Source organism: Neomonachus schauinslandi, chromosome 5 (genome assembly GCF_002201575.2).
Source record: "Neomonachus schauinslandi chromosome 5, ASM220157v2, whole genome shotgun sequence".
Taxonomy (NCBI): domain Eukaryota; kingdom Metazoa; phylum Chordata; class Mammalia; order Carnivora; family Phocidae; genus Neomonachus; species Neomonachus schauinslandi.
Window position 1 is genome coordinate 11,753,470 of NC_058407.1, and position 19,059 is coordinate 11,772,528.

The 19,059-nt window shown below is 52.7% G+C and overlaps 1 protein-coding gene across 1 annotated transcript; it reads left to right on the plus strand.

The window, feature by feature from the left end:
- On the plus strand, window positions 1-13,084 carry FOXRED2 (FAD dependent oxidoreductase domain containing 2). The gene is made up of 8 exons (XM_021687621.1): window positions 1-548; window positions 2,061-2,312; window positions 2,461-2,724; window positions 3,708-3,874; window positions 6,091-6,256; window positions 7,760-8,001; window positions 9,278-9,448; window positions 12,823-13,084. The coding sequence occupies exons 1-8, from the start codon at window positions 1-3 to the stop codon at window positions 13,065-13,067; spliced, it is 2,055 nt and encodes a 684-aa protein (XP_021543296.1). The 3' UTR covers window positions 13,068-13,084.
- The last annotated feature ends 5,975 nt before the right edge of the window (window positions 13,085-19,059 follow it).

Consider the following 19,059-nt stretch of genomic DNA (forward strand, 5'->3'; position numbering starts at 1 on the left):
ATGGGCTTCTCGGCCGCGGCCCGGCTGTGGGGCCCGCCGGGGCTGCTCCTGACCTTCGCCCTGCACCCGGCTCTGTGCCTGCGCGCGGCCCAGACCTCGGCGCCCCCTCACCGGGACTACTGCGTCCTGGGCGCCGGGCCCGCGGGCCTGCAGATGGCCTACTTCCTGCAGCGGGCCGGGAGGGACTACGCGGTGTTCGAGCGCGCCCCGCGGCCCGGCAGCTTCTTCACGCACTACCCGCGCCACCGCAAGCTCATCAGCATCAACAAGCGGCACACGGGCAAGGCCAACGCCGAGTTCAACCTGCGCCACGACTGGAACTCTCTGCTCAGCCACGACCCCGGGCTGCTCTTCAGACACTACTCCCGCGCCTACTTCCCCGACGCGGGCGACATGGTGCGCTACCTGGGCGACTTCGCAGACCGGCTGGGGCTCCACGTGCTGTACAACACGACCATTGCCCACGTCACTCTGCACAAGGACCGGCAGGCCTGGAACGGCCATTACTTCATCCTGACGGACCGGAAGGGTCACGCACACCGGTGCGGGTAAGGAACCCATCCCAGAGCCGACCTGCTGGCACCCCTTGGTCGGCGGTAGGTGGGGAAGAAATGAGAGAGTAATTTTTTTTTTTTTTTTAGACATTTTATCCATTTGTCATGTTCACTGTGACACCAACCTTGGGTATTCAGCATCGTCTAGCTTATGTACCCGCAAAGCCCTTTCTGAAGAGCATCTCCTAGAACTAGTGTTCCTCAGAAGACATTCCGGGAAAAGTGTCCAGCAAGTGTTAGATGGGCTCCGTGGGGTTTCAGACCTGAACTAGAGCGGGAGGCCCCACAGGCAGGGCTGCCAGCAATCAGTTTTAGCTAGCTTTGGCTTGGGAGAAAGCTTAATGTCGTGTAGACAGCCCAAACTCAGAGTCACACACTGTACTGCCCTGATTCAGCCCTCATGAGGACCCTGGGGGCAGTTCCCTGACCCTCATTTTACAGATGAAGAGCCGAGGCCCAGAGAAGTTGAGTCACTGGTGCTGTTGTCACACGGTCTGAGCCTGTGTCTTCCTGACCCCGAAGCCTGTGCCCTTTCTGCTACACCAGACTGCCTGTCCCTTCCCGGCTCTGGGGCTGCCACTTGGCTCCAGGCAAGTGCCCGGAGTTCATCTTCTCAGGCCCTTCGCCGGAGGCCCAGCCTCGCCCCTTGCTTGTTCCGGCCCAGGGAAAGAAGGGCTCCGTCAGCTTGGGAGCCTTGCGTTTTAGACAGTCGGGCAACAGCATAAGGGATTCAGATCTCAGCTGGGTGGGCAAAGGTGAGAAAACAAGGAGCCACAGGGCCTGCGATGTCTTCTACGGGCCGTGCGGTTCTGTTTTCAAAACCACCTGTAATCAAACCATCCTGCGGGGGCGGGAGCCTGCTCCTGGCTGCCCCGAACAGGAAAGTAATGCCCACCAGCATGAATCACGCCCACCCGGGTTTGGATTCTGGCTCTGCTGTCGTAGGAGCTTGGGAGGCCAGGGGCCCACAGGGCCTGTGTCTCCTCACCTGTAAAGCAGGTCAAATAACACCAACTCAGGGCTTCTATAGGCAATGAGATGATGCACGAAACACTGGGTAGGGGCCTGAGACAGAATTCCTGTTCCGCAGTCCCCTGCATCTTCCCAGCCCTCAGAAAGGGGAAAGTGGACCGCCAAGTTTCATTTTCACCACTGAGGGCCACACTTGGCCTAACTGCTGTGTTCAACATTAGGGGAATTGTTCAAGTTCTCATGTGTCCCCTTCTCAGAGAGTTGGACTCATTCTTGTGTTTGGCATCATCCCAGTATGGGGTAAAGGGAACCGTCCACTGTAGTGGGCCCGGGAGGGGCAAGGGTGAAGTCTCTCGGATACTTTGGGATAGGTCAGTAAACGGATGAATGAAGGGACATTCTCCTGTGGATTGTTTAGGAGCCAACAGCCTGGGGGAGGCGGGCCAGCCAGGCAGCAGGGGCAGGGAGTGAGTTTCACATCGTGGTCTTCCAGCTCAGAAACTAAGCTGTCTTCCGTCTGTCCCTTCCCTGCAGCGTGCTTTTTGTGGCCACCGGTTTGTCGGTCCCCAACCAGGTTGATTTCCCTGGCTCCGAATACGTGGAGGGGTATGAGTCTGTGTCCGTGGACCCCAAGGACTTCGAGGGTCAGAATGTGCTGATCCTGGGGCGTGGGAACTCTGCCTTTGAGACAGCAGAGAACATCTTGGGTGTCACCAACTTTATCCACATGTTGAGCCGCTCCCGGGTCCGACTGTCATGGGCCACCCACTACGTAGGAGATCTCAGGTACGCTATGAGCTGCTCATGGATTCTGTACCACCAGCCCCCTTGAGAGCCATTCCTGACCCCACTGGAACAAGTGCCCCTTCCTCTGAATCTCCTTGTGCCCCGTTCAGACTCCTTTCTCTCTCCTGGTGTTCCCCTCGGGCCCCAGGGCCATCAACAATGGCCTGCTGGACACCTACCAGCTGAAGTCCTTGGATGGGTTGCTTGAGTCTGACCTGACGGATCTGGCTGTTGTGAAGGACCGCGAGGGCAAGTTCCACGTCACCCTGAAGTTCTTCCTGGAGGAAGGCAACCAGAGTGCCGACGCCATCACCCTCCCCCAGGACGACAACGACAACTTTGCCATGCGCGTGGCCTACGACCGGGTCATCCGCTGTCTGGGCTGGAACTTCGACTTCTCCATTTTCAACGAGTGAGTCCACACAGGGATGGAGCTGGGGTCACTTCGTAAACCCCTTCTGACACGTCCCCGGGGCAGAGAGTCACCACCCTGTGGGCTAGCGGCAGGGCTTTCGGGACGGCGCCGTCAGAGTGGACATGGTTGCTGCCGGGTCCCCTGCCCAGGACGTGAGCTCGCTGTCCTCACAAGGATGGGCGGCCCAGAGGCCCTCCATCCTGGAGCAGCAGCAACAGTGGGTCTTCATCTGCGTCGTGATCTTCCACCCAAGAGACGGGAAAGGGGGGCTCAGGCAGATTAAGTACTCGGCATATACTATATGCTTCATAAAATGGTAGCCACCGACTTCACTTATAATTGCGAGTTCGACTGCTTTGCTTGAGATGTTGCTGCCCCAGGTACCTTGGCAAGGCTTGGTATCAAAGAATCCGTCCAGTGTCTCACTTTCCCCTGGCCAAGGCCCAGGCAGACAAGGAGAAACTGGAGGGCCTGTAGCAGACGCCCGCCCAGCAGGTCCCCCGGGCCCGGTTGGAGCCCAGAGCCTAGCCTCAAGTCAGGCTCAAATCCTGGCTCTGTCTCTGACCCACCACATCTTCACCCTGAGCCTCATACCCGGCTGTTAAACAGAGATCTTCATACCCGGCTCCTAGGGTCCTGGTGTGGTTTCAACACAATAAGCAATATAAAGCACGTACGTACGCTTAGCTCAGTGAGGAGCACGTAGTAAGCGTTTCATACGTAGCAGTGATTTTTATTTTTTTTATTTTATTTTTTTTTAATTTTTATTTATTTTTTGACAGAGACAGCGAGAGAGGGAACACAAGCAGGGGGAGTGGGAGAGGGAGAAGCAGGCTTCCCTGCTGAGCAAGGAGCCCGATGCGGGGCTCAATCCCAGGACCCTGGGATCATGACCTGAGCCGAAGGCAGACGCTAAACGGCTGAGCCACCCAGGTGCCCCCACAGCAGTGATTTTTATTAACAACGCTTTCTACTCACAGGTCCCTCCGACTGTCTTCCGGGGGTGAGTTCAGCAAGAAGTACCCGCTGGTCAAAGCTAGCTATGAGTCCAAAGGAAGCCGGGGCCTCTTTGTGCTGGGTACCGCCAGCCACTCTGTGGATTACCGGAAGTCTGCCGGGGGCTTCATCCATGGATTCCGATACACAGGTGAGCCCGGCGGAGAGAACCATCCCCAGGCTTTGTAAACATAACCTGATTTGCAGCAGCCTTCATGGGAGTGCTTGTCGGTAGTCGATTGTCTTAAATTCTGTCTGGGACAGAGGGCAACAGGTCTTCGTGGGCTGGGGATAGATCTAGAAAAGCGTCAGGTAAGGTGTGAAAGCAAGTACATCTGGGGGTGGCATATTACATGCTCAAGCCCTGTGCCAGTCAAGCAGCAGGTATTGGCAAGAAGGCAGAGCTGGAGGAGTGCTCGTGGGGGTTCCTCCCCAGCGGGGCGGTCTAGAGGTGAGGCTTCGTGACCTCTCTGTAAGCCTCTTGGACGGCGTGGCATCAGAGGCGTAAACGAGGTGAACTCTCCGCCCTCGCGGGGCTGTCTTAAGGACAAACTAAAATAATACCTGGGAACCTTGTAGCTACGAAGCATCACGCATAGATTCTTTGGGTACCCACATATTTCAATGAAAATTACAGTTGGATTACATCAGTTCTGAGGGCATAAATGTTCTGCACTCCAGGCAGGCTGCTGGGTGGGCGAGTGTTAACAAGGGCCAGTTAGTTGATTTTGCCACAAACACCAGAAGCACCCTGCGTCCTGCATCCCATCAGTTCTGTATTTAATTTGATGCTGCCATTAGCTTAATGCTCATTTTTGCATTTTACTTTCCTTCCAGTTTGGCAGGGGAAAGTAGCCATGTTTGATTTCCAGATGATATATTTTATGTCCCATGCATGTGGTCAGAGAAGGAAACCAGAGAGAGAGTGTTAGCTGTCTGTAAACCAGGACATCCACATATCGAATACACACACACACACACCCCCCGGAATGGAAGAGTCTGTCCCTTTAGCTGTGTCTCCCCAGTAAGAAATCCGCAGATCCTGTCATTTCCGCTCCATTATTACTGATGTAATCCAACTGTAATTTTCATTGAAATATGTGGGTACTAGGGCACAGAGAACTTAAGTAACTTCCCGAAAGTCCCCCAGCCAGTGGATGGCAGAGGGTAATTTGAATCCACACGTGTCTGACCCTAAAGCTCATAGCCAACCACTAAGCTTCGGGCAGGTGGGGCAACAGTCCTGGGTGTTTAGGCACCGGCCGCTGTGTGGTCACCACCACGAGCCAAGCGGAGGGCCCTGCTGGGGGAGGGCTGGTGTGGCTGTGCACATCCCGCTCCTCCTGCTCCAACCTGAGAAACCGGCACCAGGGCAGACCAGAAGCATTCAGTAAGGCAGAAGAAAGCCAAAAGAAGAGAAAGTACGAAGGACGCAGACCATAACCGCATGGACGGTTATTCCGAACACCCAGCCCGTCTGTCCCCCTGCTGTATCTCTGTCAGCCCACCGCCTCCATATCCTGACCCACAGCTTCTTCATCTCTCCTGACTGGTCTTCCTACCACTGCAGGTCTCTCTGGCTTCCCATCCAGCCGCTGCACGGTCCCCGCCGAAACACCCTTTCCTGAAACAACAAAATCTTGCCTTTCCTGTGCTTACAGCTTAAGCGTCTCTCTGCGGCTCCCCACCTCCCCTGCGAGAGCCGCAGCTCCTCGGCGTGCCATTCCAAGCTCTGCCAGGCCCGGGCCAGCTCACCTTTCCAGCCTGGGCCCTCGCCTGCTCCCCAGAATGGGCCAGGCTCTCTCGAGATGGTAGCCCCTTTCGTCAGGGCCCCCTCCCCACGCTCCACTAGCTGTGGTGTTCCTCAACCCTGTGCAGAGGGATAGCTGTCGCTTTTCTGCCCTTAGGTCACTCGGACTCCGTGACAGTTCGGATGCAGGCAGTGAAGGAGAGAGGGCGCTGAAAGGGTCTCCCGCTGGGGGTCTGGGAGAAAGAGGAACTGTGGGCAGGGGAGCGGGGTGAGAGGGAGGCATGGGGTCCGGGGCTGGCAGAGCAGCTGGGAGAGGTCCTGTGGGTGCCTGGAGCCAGAGCTGGCCCCGTCATCCTTGCAGCTACCCTCCGGGGCTGCTTTCGCCCCGGAAGCAGAACTGAGTAGTGTGACCGACCAGGCAGCGAAGCGCAGAACACTGTCCATCCAGCCCTTAGTAGGAAGCTTTCGCTGACCCCACTCCAAAGGCATCCTCTTGGCGCCACACAGGCAACCGTGCCTTGAGTTCCAAGAGGTCCATGGGGACTGGACGTGTGTCCGGTGGTGAAAGATCAAATCTTAAGGGCAGCATGCTGTCCCTCCCTCTGGCCTGATTTCAGTGCGTGCTGTTCACCGCCTGCTGGAGCATCGCCACCACGACGTCGCCTGGCCCTCCACCCAGCACCCCATCTCACAGCTGACCAGCTCCATCGTCCGGCGCGTGAACGAGGCTTCTGGGCTCTACCAGATGTTCGGTGTGCTGGCCGACGTGGTCCTGTTGAAGGAGTGAGTAGCCTGGCTTCACCATTCACCCTGTCCTAGCTCTTCTCTGCCTCTTCCAGGTGTGGAGTGGCCCCGTGCTTCCCTCCTAAGGCGAAGCCTGCATGGGGGGTGGGGGGTAGGGAAGATCGATTCTGGGGGAAAACGTCAGGGAAATCGATACCATGGGCTCCACAGGCAGGCAGACAGGCCTGGGTGTGCATCCCAGCACTGTCACTTTCTACCTGGGTGACCTGGGCCAAGTCACTCAGCCTCTCTGAGCCTTTCTCTCAGTGGCACAATGGGGATAATCACACCTTGCAGGCAGGAGTAAAGGTCACTGGTAGACCGCAGTTGGCACCAAGCGGATGAGCAGTAAACCACAGTGATGCACATCACCAGTGTGGATCAATGGGCTCCCTCGGGCCAGGACTGTGTTGGCTCCTTATCAATTAAGTGACAGGTGGCAGATCACAGGTGACACCCAGCAAAGCAGGGAGGGAGAAGGGCTGCAGGTGAGGGCGCTCTGAGGACAGGTGGCAGGTGAGAAGCAGGGGGGATCCCTCAGTCAGAGCGGGAGAAGCCTGACCCAAAGCCGGGGAGGGCCACACACATCAAGTTCAGGGACACGCAAGGAATTCACAGCGCCCAGCGCAAGATATCCCATCACCCTGACTCCTCTCTTCCATTCCCATCCTCCACACTGAGACTCTCCATAAACCCCGTAAGCTCTGCCTGCAAATTATGTCAAGAATCTGACCGCCTCGGGCGCCTGGGTGGCTCAGTCGGTTAAGCGACTGCCTTCGGCTCAGGTCATGATCCTGGAGTCCCGGGATCGAGTCCCGCGTCGGGCTCCCTGCTCGGCGGGGGGTCTGCTTCCCCCTCTGCCCTCCTCCCTCTCGTGCTCTCTGTCTCTCATTCTCTCGCTCGTAAATAAATAAATAAAATCTTTAAAAAAAAAAAAAAAAGAATCTGACCGCCTCTCCCCAGTCCCAGTACTGCCACCTTGGTCCAGACGCCCAGCATCTCACCTGAACTAACTGCGGCCTCTCACCTTTGCCCCGTGGTCTGCTTTCCACACAGCGGACTGGCGGTCCTCCCAAAACACAAATCACACACAGTCAGCTCTGCTCAGTACTGGCCAGGGGCCAGGGGCCCTTAGGGCACATACGAGCCCTCCTCAACCTGCCCCCGAGCCCCTCTCCTGCCCCTCTGCCCAAGGCCCCTTCAGCCACATGGACCTCCTTCCTGTCCCTCGAAGACACCAAGGCAGTCACTCCCTCCCAGGGCTTTTCTGTTACTGTTCTCTCGGCCTGGGTCACTCTTGCCCCAGATACGTTTCAGGTTGCTCAGAGTTTTCTGGAATCTGTCCCAATGTAAGCCAGGGCTCAGCTGTGACAGTAATGGTAAAGTGAGGTGCGTGGGGGTGACCAGAGGCCGTGCACTGTACGAGAGACACGTGCACACACCCGCACACGCCCCCCTCAGCTCTGCTGCCGCACTGAGGGTCACCCCCCCCATTATCCCCAGGAACGCCGCGGCATTTGAGTACCTGGAGGAGTTCCCCATGCAGATGCTGGCCCAGCTGGAGACCATCACAGGAAGGAAGGCCAGGCATGGGCTCTTCGTCATCAACATGGAGTACGGCAGAAACTTCTCTGGCCCCGACAAGGACGTGTTCTTTTATGACCGGTCTGTGGGGCACACGGAAGATGCCTGGCAGTCTAACTTCCTCCATCCGGTCATCTATTACTACAGGCACCTCCCCACCGGTGAGCTGGGCCTCAGCTGTCCCCCGAGCGCGGGCTTCCAGGAGCTGGGCGGGTCTCTCACCTGTCACACCTCCCCTCTCACACAACTCTCCCGGCTGACAGAGGACACTGGGGGACTCTGCCCAGAAACCGAATGGGGCAGAAGGTCCCGGAATAAGAAACAGTGTTCCCAGATTCTGGTGCATACCGTGACCTGGGCAGGCCACACATGGAGTGTCGTGATCTCCTCCAGGCGCCACACAGTAAGAGGGGACCGTCTTGCTGTGTGTCTCCAAAGGAGGCCGAGCATGGAGGGGGAGGGGACCTGGAGACCGACTCTCAGAGGGAACGGGGAAAGGAGCTGGAAGTGGTCCACATGGGCCTGCCGCTGAAAAAGCGCAGAAGAACTAGGCAGTGTTCTCAGGCTGTGCTTTCCTTGCCGTGTGGCCAGGGACCATTACTTGAACGCTCTGAGCCTGTGCTTCCTCATTTGAGAAATGGGGATAACAGTAGGATTGTGTGAGGATAAATGACATAAATAACACAGAATGTGGGGCGCCCGGCTGGCTCAGTCGGTGGGGCATGTGACTCTTGATCTTGAGGCTATGAGTTCAAGCCCCACTTTGTGTGCAGAGATTACTTAAAAAAATAAATAAAAATCTTTAAGAAAAAAAAAAAAGGCACAAAACACCAGCACGGTACCTGGCACAGAGTAGCTACCAGTAGATGACCCTCCCCGCCCACCCCACCCCCCACCCCCCACCCCCCCGGGGAACACGACTCCTGCTTCAGAATCGGAAGCAACTACTAGTCAAAGCTGTCCCACAGTGGAATGGGTCGCCCCTGAAGTCGAGTTTCCCAGTACCAGGATGGTTGAGTCATGGCTTAATGGCCGTCGGCCTGGGACGCCACACCAGGTGCGAAACTGGACTAGGTGAGCTCTCAGGCCCCTTTCGATGCAGGGCCTCTGAGTGTCCTCACAGAGCAGTTTTGAAGCAGTCACAATGGACCTCAGTCCATGTGCGCCTTAGAAAGACACAGAGTGCGAGTGATCAGTCTTGGTTCCGCTTTCTGATACCACAAGGAACAGATCTAGTCTCTTCCTCATGCCAGCCTTGCAAACACACAGATGGCTATTGAAGAGGCTGGCCGCTGCTCAGCACAGAGTGTGTCGGGAAAGCTGAACGCGAGGGAGCGAGGGAAGCACCTGGGATGTGTGGGAACCATGCTGTCTGTTCTAGGATGGGAAGCCCAGCCTCTGGGCTCTGACACAACTCCCCCCCTCTCCTCCCCACAGAGCAGGAGGTGAGGTTCCGCCCTGCTGACTGGGCCCTGCCTCGGCCCACTGCCATCCACCACATCGTGGAAGATTTCTTGACGGACTGGACCGCCCCGGTGGGGCACATCCTACCTCTGAGGCGCTTCTTGGAGAACTGTTTGGACACCGATTTGCGAAGCTTCTATGCAGGTAACCTAAGTTCCTAGAAGGGACTGAGCTGAAGGTTGAAAAAAGACCATAGATCCATGCCCTGTGGAGTTTTCAGGATTCATATCTAGAATCCACACCCAAGAATTCTGTTATCCACAAGATAGATGAGATGTTCACAGAGACCCTTCCCAGTACGGCACACCTAAAGTCGCTGAATAGAATGTCATTTTTAAAGACCTGGCAGGGAAAAAAAGGGAACTCTAAGAAAAGCATAAAGCCCTTGTTGGACGTGGGGTATCTGCCAATCATCAGTAGTAGCTTAGAGCCTGGGTAACTGACCAGTACTTGGGGGTGGGAAGGTAAGGCTGGAGCAGGGTGGGAGGTCTGTTTAGAGACCTTCACTTAAGCTTAGATCTCAGTGACCCAAGTAGGAGACACAAAACACTCTCAAGAGGGAGATGGTGGAGACTCATGCTTTTGGCTCTGGGTAGAATAAGGGAAAATCTCCCCTGAGAATTTCTAACCACTAAGCCTCACTCATGTGAGTTTGAGGCCAAACTTCACACTGGTGTAAAAATCACAGAAGTAAATGCAAGTCTTCTGTGAAGAAACAAACTTTAGAGAAAGGGGCGCCTGGGTGACTCAGTTGGTTAAGCGTCTGGTCACGATCCCAGGGTCCTGGGATTGAGCCCCACGTCAGGCTCCCTACTCAGTGGGAATCTGCTTCTCCCTCTGCCCCTCCCCTCTTCTTGTGCACTTTCTCTCTTTCTCTTCCTCAAGTAAGCAAAATCTTTTAAAAAATAAATAAAATAAAACTAGAGAAATACAAATATACATTTAAAAAAAAAAAACCTAGGGCTTGGGGTGCCTGGGTGGCTCCGTCAGTTAAGCGACCAACTCTTGGTTTCAGCTCGGGTCATGATCTCAGGGTCCTGGGATCCAGCCCTGCATTGGGCTCCATGCTCAGCATAGAGTCTGCTTGTCTCTCTCCCTCTGTTCCTCCTCCCACTCTCTCTCTTGCTCTCAAATAAATTTAAAAAAAACTAGGGCTCAAAAAGTTCCCACAGATAAAGTTCCGAGTGAGTTGGACCCACCCCCCACCCCCAAACAAAAAGCACTTAACACAAAAGAACATAAACTGCCACGAGGGAGCATTAGCAGAAACAACAAACTGCTGGATCAAGCCAAAAAGACTATGGGAATTGGAATGGTTACAAACAGAGGATACAAAGTCTGTCTAAAATATATAAGGAAATGAAAAAGGAGATTACCAAAAATATAGTTGGGCAGCATTCAGAAAGACCCAAATAAAACTTCTGGAAATGAAAAAATGTGTAACTAGAAACTCAACCTAGGGGCGCCTTAGGGGCTCAGCCACTTAAGCATTCAACTTGTGATTTTGGCTCAGGTCATGATCTGAGGGTCCTGGGATCGAGCCCTGCATCAAGGCTCCAAGCTCAGCAAGGAGTCTGCTTGGGATTCCCTCTCTCCCTCCGCCCCTCCCCCCTGCTCACACGTTGTCTTTCTCTAAAATAAGTAAATAAATCTAAAAAAGAAAAGGAACTCAACCTAAAGATAAAGTAGCACATTAGACAGAGACGAAGAGAGAATTGGTGAACTGGAAGGTAGCTCTGACAAGAGAAGTCTGAGGATCCGGAGGGAGAACTGACAGAAATAGGCCAAATTTCAGTCTTTTTTAAAACCCCCTGACTGCCTAGGATATCTACCCTTTTCTGTTCAGCAAACATATGTTGAACACTAGCTGTATATTAGGTACTATTCAAATCAAATCAGGTTCGAGATGGTCAGTCTCTGGCCTACAGGTCAGAGAGCAGGTGTCCTTGTCACCCCAGGCGACATCCTCAGTCAATTTGGAAATAAAATGCATATGTTAACAGAGCTGGCTTAAAACAGTAGTGTAGGCTAATCGTCTAAATATATGTGGATGCTCCGAGGTAATTCATAGCACAGGGCTAAGCAACTTTGAAGTGCTAGCATTCTGCAGACTCAGCTATGACCGCACGCTCGCCTGGGAAATTGACACGGTGCAGGTCTAGAGATCTCAGCTACAACATCCCTGCCTGTTTCTCGAGGTTTCAGGAGTACTCAAAGATGGCCATGCCCATTAGGGAGCGTGTCCCGCCCTGGGTTATGGCTGCCACGAATGCATCATCCAGGCCCTAGAGCCTCCTGGCTCCCACTCCCTAGACCCTGCTCAACACTACAAGCCACTGAGCGTCCCTGCCTTTAGCTTGGAAGCGTCCTCCCAACTCAGGGCCAGCTGGTAGAGTGGGCTTTCCTCCACCCCCATAGCTGATGCGCAGCTGTTAGCGCTGGCCCCGGACTCGGCTGGGCTTCTCTGCCCCCCACCAGGCCCCTGCAGGAGGGGTGACATATGTCATCAGAAGGTGGTGCTTGCCAAGAGGCCACCTTGCTGCCGCTCTCCCATCCTCCCCCTGCACCTGCGGTCCTCCCTGCTCAGAGAGGCTTGTCATGGCCTGTTCTGCCAGGGGCTGTCTGGGCCAGAAGTCAGAAATGAAGTCAGAAGTACCTCTGTGTGTGGCTCCTTACAGCCTGTTCACCCACGCGGGCCTCACAACATCTTTGTAACGTGCCCGGGTGTTGTGGCATAAAAGACTCAAGACAGTTTTTGGACGTTCGCTCCTTCCCATCCTGTCTCTAAATCCCTGAGAAGACTGAGCCCCTATCTCTTTCATCTGTTCTGTTTTTTAAGTCAAAGTTACATAAGCACTTAGCTAAAAGACTTTTTCTCATTTCCACCCTCAGTCCCGGAAGGAACTACTTCTGGCTCTTCTGGTGTTTTCTTCATATTTCTGAATAATAAATACCCACAGCTGTTTCCTGATAGAGCCAACTTGACCCATGCACCAGCTTTCTGCTGTTTACCAGTGTTATCTTTCCGCCCCCCACAGGGCTCACAACAGTGCTGTGCACACAGTATTTGCAACCCAGAGATGGCTGAGGGAATAAAGCCATGCAGGCAGCTCTGAGCTCAAAACAGGACTGACCACCAAGCTCCCGGCCCCAGCCAGGCCAGCTTCCAGAAGAGAAGGCTGAGGGTCTGCTCCTCAGTGGCTGAGCTCCCAGTAGGACTGGCTCCCTGCAGAGCATCATGTTGGGCCCAGATCTCTGGGAGTTGAGTCATTTCTGTGGTTTGCTTTCCATTTGGGGCCTCGTTCTTCCAGAATGTCAGGACACCCTCCTTTGAACTTCAGGGAAGGACGAGATCCTTGGCTACGCAGGTCAGATGTGAGATCCCCACAAAAGTCAGCTCCCCTGCTCAAGGGGTGGAGGGCCCTGGGTGAGGCCCCGGGGCATCGGCACCCCAGCCTCCCTCCTGCACCTCTCCCCATGCCTCTCTTACTCATTCATTTGCTTTTGCTTTTGTGTAGAATCCTGCTTCCTGTTTGCCCTAACACACCAGAAGCTGCCGCCCTTCTGCCAGCAGGGGTACCTGAGAATGCAGGGGCTCGTGGGGACTGAGACCCTCCGGCGGCACGGAGTGGAGAGCGGGCTCCTCCGGGACTACACCATTGTGGGCAGGCGCCGTGAGGACCAGGGCCAGGGGCCACTAAGTAGCTCTCGGGCCCCAGGGCCTCCGGTCCAGCCCCTCGACAGCAACAAGGAGGAGCTGTGACCGCCAGGCGGCTCCCAGCCAGCCCTCTGTCGCACCGACGCATGGTTGCCAGAGACCACTCAGATTGTCACAGTGACCAAGGCCACTCTGAGGGGTGGCCACGCGGTGGTCTCCCCTCTGGTCTGGTCCTTGGATGCCTGAGAGGCGGGATCCCGAGAAGGGCATCCTCTGCCAGGTGGGAGCCGCCTTCCACAGCCAGGCTTGTCTGCAAGTGAACTGTCACTGGGCACCAGGCTGGCTCGGTTCTGTCCCCATCAAGTGCCCAGCGGTCCCATTTCCTTCGGGTCTACTCGTCGGATGAACCAGGCGACCGTGTCACAGGTGGTGCTGTCCTCATCATCATAAGGGTTCATGGCAGGCACTTTAAACCGAAGCTCTAACATCCTCAACCCTCTGGGGCAGGTGGGACTGTCGCCTCTGATGAAGACATCAGCTCAGAGAGCTTAGGTGACTCCAGGCTTCTGCCAGGCATCCCTGTCTGGGTCCCCTGAGGCCTGGGCCACTCTGCCTCACCCTGCCCCCACCTCTGTTTCCAGAACCCAGGCTGGGCCAGCCCAGCTTATCATCACAGGCCCGGCTGCTATCACCAGGCAGAGACAGGACAGCTCCTGCAAAGCCACCTTATCTGCGCGGGTTTCTGCCTGAGCAGCAGGACTCAGAGCTGCACCCGCCCCAAGACAGCACTCCTTGACTTATATCGTCAGCATCTGTGTCTTCTGTCTCCTCCTCGGCACCGTCCCCTTGCCCTGCTCCTGCCCTCTGAAACCCTGAACAATGCCTTGCCTCTGGTCTGCCTGAGCAAGTTTTGTAAAACTGTCCCCAGGCTTACAGTGAGGATTCTTTCCGAGGGGATTGACCTGCTGTTTGTACAGGGAGCCTGGCTCAGCGTGTGCAAGGAGGCATTTCTAACTGCATTTGTGTGACAACGACAATGCCTCTTTCTGGTTGCCCTGGCTGTTCTCACTCTTCCTCCTCACCAGGAATCCGCCCCCTTCCTACACTCCCGTCAGGCACTTTCGTCCCAGGTAGGAGGAGGCCATGGAAAGCATTTGTACAGAAAATGATCACGGTGATTTTTTTTCAAAGCCCAGGACCCTAGATGATTGCTTTTTCATCGGTTCTTACGGGTCCCTGTATCCACTCAGAATTCGAGGGACACGGGCTTTCTGGATCCACGGCCCTTTTCTGGAAACATCCTCTTGGCCTCAACCACCAGGCCCACTGCCTGTCTGCACACACCTCTCCCTCTAGTCATGTGCAGTTAGAACAGTGACACTTGGCAGCCCGAGCCTGCTGGGGAGGTGCTTACCCTGTGACAATACTTGGCAGAGCTTCCCTGTGGACGGAAGCATCTAAAGATCTCCCCCTAGTCCCAGACGTTTGGGTTCGCCATATTTCTTACAGATGATTTGTAACCCAGATTTGGGCCCCATTACCCACTCACCCCCACCGCTTCCGTTTCCAAGACCTTTTTTGAAACAAATCTTTTCCCTAGGACTGTTCCCATAATGTCAAACCCTGCTACACCCATCACACCTCACCAGCCACTGATGGCAGCTGAGCGCCTATCAAAGTTCAAGGTGCTGCAACAAATAATTCACAGACGCCTAACTATGTGACATCTGCTGCTTCTCCCATCATCTGCCAAATTGTTCATTCCACCAAAATTTCAGCCAGCCTTGTTTGTGTTTCATAAGGCATGGCTCCATGGTTCAGCTGATTAGAGATGCCTTCCCTGGTATTCTCCTTGTAAAACTGGTCAGTAATTTGGAAAAGAAAGTAAATCTCATTTCAAATCCCTATTTCATACTTCAGAATTAATTCCAGAGCAATTTTTTTAAAGATTTTATTTATTTGATAGAGCTCAACTAAGCAGAGCAGCAGGCAGAGGGAGAGGAGACCAGGCTCCCCGCTGAGCAGGGAGCCTGATGCGGGGCTCGATCCCAGGACCTGGGATCATGACCTGAGCCGAAGGCAGATGCCTAACCGACTGAGCCACACAGGAGCCCCAATTCCAGAGCAACTTTTAAAAGCCATGCAGAAACGGGAGGTGACAAGGGGGTGTTAGAGTAAAAGGACTGTCCAACTTCAGAAGCGATGGGGTAATTCCCCAGAGGAGAAGGTTTAACATTTCCAGTCTACTTAATTTTTTTAAGTTTTTATTTAAATTCCAGTTAGTTAACATACAGTGTGATATTAGTTTCAGGTGAAATTTTTCTCTTTTTTTTTTAAGTAATCTCTATACTCAATGTGGGCCTCAAACTCCCAACTCCAAGATCAAGCACTCCGCTGACCGAGCCAGCCAGGCACCCCTCGCCCATACTTAACTAATGTGACCGTTTAAAGAAAAGGATAAAAATTAAAAGGCAGACAGCATGGGTAAAATAGTGACAGCAGAATACAATACATAAATAATATCTTTATTACTCAACCAATTGGAGTTAATGAGGAAAAAAAGGATAAGAAAATCATGGGACATTCACCCAATAAAATACTACACGGCTCTCAAAACCTCTCAGAGAAGGTGACAGATCATACCATAAAAATACATGTGTGACAAAGCCAAGCGAAAAGAAGCAGACCATGAGATTGTAGTTGTGAACTACTTATAACTATGTAAAACTAGAAAGCCACAGACGGGGGAGACTCTGGAAAGGACACCTCACAAAACGTCAACAGTAGTTATATTAGGTTTGTGAAGGTATTTTTCTTTCCTTTTCCTTTGTCCAAATTTGTGGTTACACTCCATAGTGAAATAAATACATTTATTTTTTAAAAAATCATCTCTGCTCTTGGAATTTAAAATTGCTGGGGGCAAGAGGAGCGGGGAGCCCTCCCAGGGGACATGCTCTGCCCGGTCCCAGTGGTACCCATGGTTTCGTCCCTCTCCCAAGTCAGGAAGACACTGCACCCAGTGTCGAGGGGGAAGATGTGCCCCCCGCCAGAGAAGGGACTTGTAAGCGGTGTGTGCTCCTCTCCTACAGTCTTTGGATTGACTGACCCAGCACAACAGAGGAGATCTCTGGAAGAATCTTCCCTCCCAAGAGACAGGAAATGAAAGATCAAAAATCCTCACTTTGTGGAGGTCTCCTGGGTGTAATCTCCAATCTGCTGTAGAGCCCCAAATTCTTTTTGTTCCCCAAATAAAAATGGGGGTATAGCTAAAGTCTGTCTAGAAAGTGAATCACCAAGTAGTGAATTTATCTGCTAAACTACTCCTAACATCTAATCATTTACTAATGTATTTACTATGTACCCAGGACTGTGCTGTGGTTTTAAAGATAGGCTCACAAATTCTTTGCTACTTCTCCTCCAAAGAGCTGGAGCTCATTCCCCTCCTTGCTGGGTGAGAGCAGGACTGATTGATTCACTAATAGCAAACAGAGGAGACGTGACAGGATGTCATTTTCAAGATTAGGTTATAAAAAGACCGTAGCACTCACCCACCAAGAGGCTGTTCTCTCATCACTCACTCGGGTCATGTTGCAAAGACATGCAGGCACATATGGAGAGTTCCTTGTCCATGTGGCAAGGAACTAATACCTGCCAAGAGCCGTGTGCATAAGCCTAGAAGCAGATCCTACTCCTATCCAGCCTTTAGATGACTGCAGTGCTGGCCACCACCTTGAACGCAGCCTCATGAGAGGCCCCCAAACAGAACCACCCAGCGCAGCCACTCCCTGACTCCTGATCCACAGAACTTTGAGATAATGTCTGTTGTTTCACGCTGCTAAATTTCGGGGTGGGGGGTGGGGGGGTGTTTTGTTACACAGCAATAGATAACTAATGCATGCACTAAATAGCATACCTGCATTAATTTGTCACCACAACCCTAAGAGATAGATAATCCTATCCCCCATTCCCACCCTAGTCTCCCCATTCTTCTGCTGAGAACAATCACACAGCAGGTCTGTGGTGGTGAGGGGCTTCGAAAATCCACTTCCTTCGAGCCATCCTCTCAAAATTAAATCATTAAAGTAAACCACATTACCTATGGGTTTCCTTCTTGTGAACACTGGCTGACAAGAAATTAAGGGACCACACAATTCTCAAACCTAAGAAACAGGAAATAAAGTGTGTGTGGCCCCACCAGGTGGCAGGGAAATGTTAAACTGCTGATTACACAAAAACGTACCCTCAAAAAGAGTATTCATCCACTCCATCAACCAGACGTCCTGTGATTCAGGTTGGGGCAGGATGACTCAGATGGGACGAGGAAAGCTCTGGAGTCTGGAGCATCCACCCCCCGCCCAGGCTCCAGCCTCAGTTAGAATCCTCGGTTCCCTGACCAATTACAACATTATCCCCAAAAGCTAAATTGGATTCTTCCCTAGAAAAGAAACCCATAGACTGCATCATTTCCCTGCAGATGCTAATTTTTTTTAATACAGTAAAAGTGCTGACTGGGGAAAGGTTTTTGTCAGACTGCAGGCTTTAAAGAAGCATTTAATTCAATCTGGCATCCAGACCGAATGTAAATCTACCACCAAGTGAAGCTGATGAGCAAATATATGAGAGGCTTTAGCCCAAGTATTTAATCCAAGTACATCACATGACTAATCCATCAACCCTGAAATAAAAAGTAACAGATGTTTTTAAGCAGGGAAGAAAAGACCAGCAGAATACCCTGTCTCACTCCTTTCTCAGTTCTGCATACTGATTTGCCTGCTCCTCTGGAGAAAGCCCTGAGTTTCGTGCTCATTGCAAAATGTTTCAGAAATCTGTCACCTGTTTTTTTCATTCTCTTGGAGATATTACCGTCTCAGACCAGTCTCTCAAGTCATTCCAAATCATTATAAATTAATTAGATGCAGAAAAGTCTCACCACCAGAAAAAAAAAAAAAAAAAAGATAATGCGATCTAGCTTCAAATGTTCACAGTGGGTTATAGCCCTTCGTTGTAGTTTAGAAATAAAGCAACTATGGGGTGCCTGGGTGGCTCAGATGGTTAAGCGTCTGCCTTCGGCTCAGGTCATGATCCAGGGTCCTGGGATCGAGTCCCGCATCGGGCTCCCTGCTAGGCGGGGAGCCTGCTTCTCCCTCTGCCTCTGCCTCTCTCTCTCTGACTCTCATGAATAAATAAATAAAACATTAAAAAAAAAAAGAAAGAAAGAAAGCAACCATGAAAATGTATGAGATGAGCCCCCTTAACACTGGCTATGTTTCAGTTTCAAATAAGATGACTATCAGGAAAAGGAGAAGTGTCCAGAAGCCTGCACGACGAAGCACCATGGTACATTAAAGATGGCCACTAAGGTTATGACGATTCCTATCAAGATGTGAGGTCTTTGTCCCCTTGCCTTGAATTAGGGTGGCTTCCGGGACTGTTTTGACCAAAACCAGCCACACTGGTTTCTGCACAAAGGCCCGAGAAGACTGGCAACTTCCACTACTTCTCTGGGAACCCAGCCACCACACGGAGGAAGGCCCGTGTAGAGAGTAAGTGAGGCACGTGGCTGAGCTTCCAGCTAATAGCCCGAACCAACTTGTAGCCATGTGGGTGTGCCATCTTGGAAACAGATCCTCCAGGCCCAGCTGAGCTCCCCATGCAGGGCAGAGATGACCTATCCCAGCAGAGCCCCACCCAAATTTCATATCTGTGAGGAAAATGATTTTTTTTTAAAGATTTTATTTATTTATTTGAGAGAGAGAATGAGAGAGAGCACATGAGAGGGGGGAGGGTCAGAGGGAGAAGCAGACTCCCTGCCAAGCAGGGAGCCCGATGCGGGACTCGATCCAGGGACTCCAGGATCATGACCTGAGCCGAAGGCAGTCGCTTAACCAACTGAGCCACCCAGGCGCCCTGTATTAACAATTGTTAATGAGCATATTACAAAGATAATTGCAAAGCACACTCATCAAAAAACTCTTAGTAAAATATAGCTATGGTATTGCACCATTTAGTGTACATACACTGAGGGATCAATTAAAAAGATAAGTGAGGGGGGCCTGGCTGGCTCAGTCAGAAGAGCAAGTGACTCTTGGTCTCGGGG

What these genes read in the sequence shown, in the direction of transcription:
- FOXRED2 (XM_021687621.1), top strand. Translation starts at nt 1, where the DNA reads ATGGGCTTCTCGGCCGCGGCCCGGCTGTGGGGCCCGCCGGGGCTGCTC. An exon ending in GGTCACGCACACCGGTGCGG is followed by an intron (nt 549 to 2,060) that starts GTAAGGAACCCA and finishes CCTTCCCTGCAG; the next exon opens with CGTGCTTTTTGTGGCCACCG. An exon ending in CCATGGATTCCGATACACAG is followed by an intron (nt 3,875 to 6,090) that starts GTGAGCCCGGCG and finishes GCCTGATTTCAG; the next exon opens with TGCGTGCTGTTCACCGCCTG.